Source organism: Myotis davidii, unplaced genomic scaffold (genome assembly GCF_000327345.1).
Source record: "Myotis davidii unplaced genomic scaffold, ASM32734v1 scaffold399, whole genome shotgun sequence".
In the NCBI taxonomy this organism is placed as follows: Eukaryota; Metazoa; Chordata; class Mammalia; order Chiroptera; family Vespertilionidae; genus Myotis; species Myotis davidii.
The window spans coordinates 6,509,081-6,513,013 of NW_006292094.1; the positions used below are offsets into that span (position 1 = coordinate 6,509,081).

General features: G+C 64.8%; 1 protein-coding gene across 1 annotated transcript in view; it reads left to right on the top strand.

The window, feature by feature from the left end:
* The window catches only part of CARD11 (caspase recruitment domain family member 11), a 54,748-nt gene extending 54,302 nt beyond the window's left edge, over positions 1–446 (top strand). Inside the window, exon 18 of the mRNA XM_015565153.1 lies at positions 389–446. Within this exon, the coding sequence (XP_015420639.1) occupies positions 389–446 (58 nt within the window). The remainder of the gene's footprint in view (positions 1–388) is intronic.
* Positions 447–3,933: the final 3,487 nt, after the last annotated feature.

Consider the following 3,933-nt stretch of genomic DNA (forward strand, 5'->3'; position numbering starts at 1 on the left):
CGCCTGCACGGGGACGGGACGCTCAGAACCACATTCCCGGCAGGACCGCCGACGGGCGGGGGAGCTGTGCCCGCTGTTCTTTTTCTTGCATTAAAATGTCTCCATTTCCTTGGTTTCAAGCCTCCTTTCGTCTCATAGTCGGCAGGGCTTGCAGCTCAGTCCCCCTCTGTCCCCGACCGCAGCACAGTAGCCACGCTCCTCCGTGCTTCACTGCTTTTTTCTTTTTTTTTTTTTATTGATTTCAGAGAGAGAGGGAGGGGGAGAGAGAGAAACATCAGTGACAAGAGAGAATCACCCATCGGCTGCCTCCCGCACGCCCCCGGGGATCAGGCCTGTAACCTGGGCAGGTGCCCCGACCGGAATGGAACCGCGACCTCCTGGTTCCTAGGTCGGCGCTCACCACGGAGCCCGCCGGGCGCGCTGCACTTCGCTGCTTCTTCGCCTGAAGCGTGTCCGGCGCCTCTCCTCGTCCCCGGAGGCCGTCCCACTGGGGAAGGTGCAGGGCTCCTCCCTGGCTGGGGAACCCCCCCGTCTCTTCCCTGCACCTCCCACAGCCCCGCCTCCACAGGGGTGATGCTCTGCATGGGGTGGGGGGACCCCTTCCTAACTGACGGGCCTGCTGCAGACCCGCCTGCTGCCAGCCCAGACCAGCCTGCCCACGGCCCAGCTCAGGGTGACCTGACTTGGGCAGCGACTGTGTCTGGCGGCTGGAGCACGGGCGTGGCTGGTTCGGGGGCCCCGTGTCCCCTGTCCTGGTTCTCTGCTGTTGCATAACCAGCTCCCAGTGCCCGGTGGCTTCACACAGCTGGTGCTCAGGATGCAGGCAGGGCTTATTCACACCTGTGCTCGGACCTAGTCACACCTGGAGGTCACACCAGGCTGTCCTGGGGGAGGGGTCAGGTCAGACCAAATGCAGGGAGCCTGGGTGCCCAGGTCTGGGGAGAGGCTGAGGGAGAAGAGGTCCGGGCTGAGGGCTGTGGCAGAGGCCCAGGCCCTCCCTCTGCGCATCCCCCGGTCCCTCCACTAGCCACTCATCCGCTGACCTGGCACACCTCCCTCCACGGCCCCGGTGCCAGCAAAGCCCTCTGCCCCCAGGAGCGTCCGGGCCTGGGTCCCTGGGTCCCTGGGTCCCTGGGTCCCCAGGCCAGGCCCTCCCCTGGCAGAGCCGTCCAGAGGGCGCCACGGCCAGCGACAGGAAGTGAGGCTCAGGGCAGTGAATGGGGGCGTAGGGGCCAGAGGAGACTGGGGGCTGCCTGGTTCATTTGGACACTGAAGTCAGCCGTGTGGGCGAGGGGGCGAGCTGCCGACACGCCCGGTGCTTATCTGAAAGGGCGCAGCCGCCGGGAACACTTCCAGCACCGAGGGCTTCCTCTCCCATGTGTCATCCTGGCTCCGAGGCCGACTGGCCATGAGGGAGTGTGTGTGTGTGTGTGTGTGTGTGTGTGTACACGCAAGTGCACACATGCATCTGTTTCAGCAAATGAGTCAGAGGCTGGGAGGCCTCCAGTGCCCTCTAGTGGCGAGAGGGGCCCACTACTCGGTGCATGGGGATGAGTGCATGTGGGGGGGGCACATGTTTGGGTGTGTGTGTGGTGTGTGCCACATGTTTGGGTGTGTGCATATGCACATACATGGCAAATGAGTCAGAGGCTGGGAGGCCTCCAGTGCCCTCTAGTGGCGAGAGGGGCCCACTACTCAGTGCATGGGGATGAGTGCATGTGGGGGGGGGCACATGTTTGGGTGTGTGCATATGCACATACATGTGTTGTGATGGAGCACACATGCATGTGTTTGGGTGTGTGTGTGTGTGCATATACACACATGCACTTGGGTGTGCGCTGTTTTGTGTGCTCCTGTGCACGTGTGTGTGTGTTTGGGGTGGGTGTGCACACATGGGTTTGGGTGTGTGCATGCACATTTCTGCTCACGCTGGAGTGTGGGGTGTCAGGCCCAGGCGGGGCACACGTGGGCATGGCTGCTGGGCTCTCAGTCACACGCCACACATATGTTCGTGGAGACCCCTCTCCTGGCTCTTCTCCATCACCCCTGGCCCAGTTGATGACCTTGTTCCCTCCTGGCTGTGACTGCCACCTGCCCCCCAGTGCACCCCACTCCGTTTAAATTCCCCCCAAACAGCTTGGCAAGCCCAGCCCCCCAGACCCTGTCCCTCAGGCTGGCTGACCTGGCTTTTGGTCAGAGTCCCAGGGCGGGTGACTGGGCCCTCCCCCTGCCCGGGAGCCTGCAGTCCCGGGGACATCAGTCTCCCAGATGCAGCTGCCCCGGCTGTGGAGGCACCTGGCCTGTCACTTCCAGGACACAGCGTCCTGCTCAGCTGGCTGGACCGGGACCCATCGAGTCCCTTTCGCCAAGTGCCACGGCCAAAGGGCAGGCTCTCCCTGGCGTCTTCCATCCCGAGTGACCGGGGCCCTCCAGGGCCTGGCACACCCAGGAGGTCCCCAGACCTTCAACATCATGTCGCTAAATCCTGCATCCCTCACGCGGGCCCGGGCGGCCTGTGTGGAGGAGAAACCTCATGATTCCCGACGCCCACCGACAGGGTGGGAGCCTGGCTGCACCACTCACGACTCTGTGAACCTGAGCAGGTGCCTCAGTGTTTCCGGCTGTGAAATGGGCACGGACCTAAGACATGCTTGTGAGGGCTGAGCGCTGTGGGGAGCTCCGCTGAAAACCTCGCCTCCATGGTGGGCCAGACGCTCAGAACCCGACTGGAACCCTCCACCCTCTGGGTGACAACGCCCTCATCACCTTCAGGGCAGAAGAGGAAACTGAGGCTCGGAGAGGCAGGGCCTCCCGGGGGCAGGGACGTGCAGCTGGGATGTGCAACCAGGCCCGGCTCACCGGAAGTGCGGGCTTGGCAGCGCCCCCCAGAGCACGTGTGTGACTGTGCACCCCGTGGGGAGGGAACCGCCCCGGCTGCCAGATGCCCGCAGAGTGCCCCGCTGAGCAGGCTGCCGAGAGGGGTGTAACGGCCACAAGCAGCACAGGTGGTGATGCCTCGTTTGTCTGTGGGGGCCGGGGGGCTCCCCCAGAGCCCCAGGTTCATTACGCGCCCCTCCCCCACGTCTCCACGCCTGGTCCAGCGCCAGGTGACCCTCCAGTTCCCACTAGGCAGCAGCATGGGACCCCCCACTCCCTGAGCTGCTAGGGGTTGGCACCTGGGCCCGCAGGTGTGACCAGGTGAGCGGCAGGCGCAGAGGAATAACGTGTCTTCCCCAAAACTCCCCGAGGCTGGCAGCACCCAGGGGTGCCCCTCGTCCTGTCCTGGAAGATGTGGCTGCAACCCCCACCCCACAGAGGGGACCCTGTCCTGGGGTTCAGCCCCCCTCTGCCCGGGCACCCCCACCCCGCCGCGGGCTCGGACATAAATTAAAATTCCATTTCATTAAGGCAGCAGCAATCCATCCCCGCTGCGCTAACAATGCCGGGCGGGCTCCTCCGCGGCGGTAACTCACGCGGCCTCCCCCGCTCCGGCTCGCAAACTGCTGGAGCTGCACTTTCCGCCCAAATTTATGGCGCTGGCAGCGTCTGGGGCCTGAGTTACAGCCGCGGGTGTGATGGGGCCGGCATTCTCCTGCCTCCAGTCCTCCCGCCCTGGCAGCCGGGAGCGGGGAGGGGCTGGACTGTTGTTCTCCCGGCACCGGCTTTGTTCTCTGGCCGCCAGGCCCCGGCCACCCACCCCAGGCAGACACCCCACAATCCACTCCGCAGCCACCCACCCCAGGCAGAGGCCCGAAGCGGTGCCAACGCCCAGCTGAACGCACTCCCGTGTAACCCCGTAAAGGAGGGAGTGCCGGAACCCATTTCACAGACCAGCTGACTGAGCCCGGGCCTGCGAACAGCAGGGCCCACAGCTTAGCCTCTGCCCCAGCGAAACCCTGGCCCAGGTGCGGGCCAGCCGGGGCCCAGGGCGCC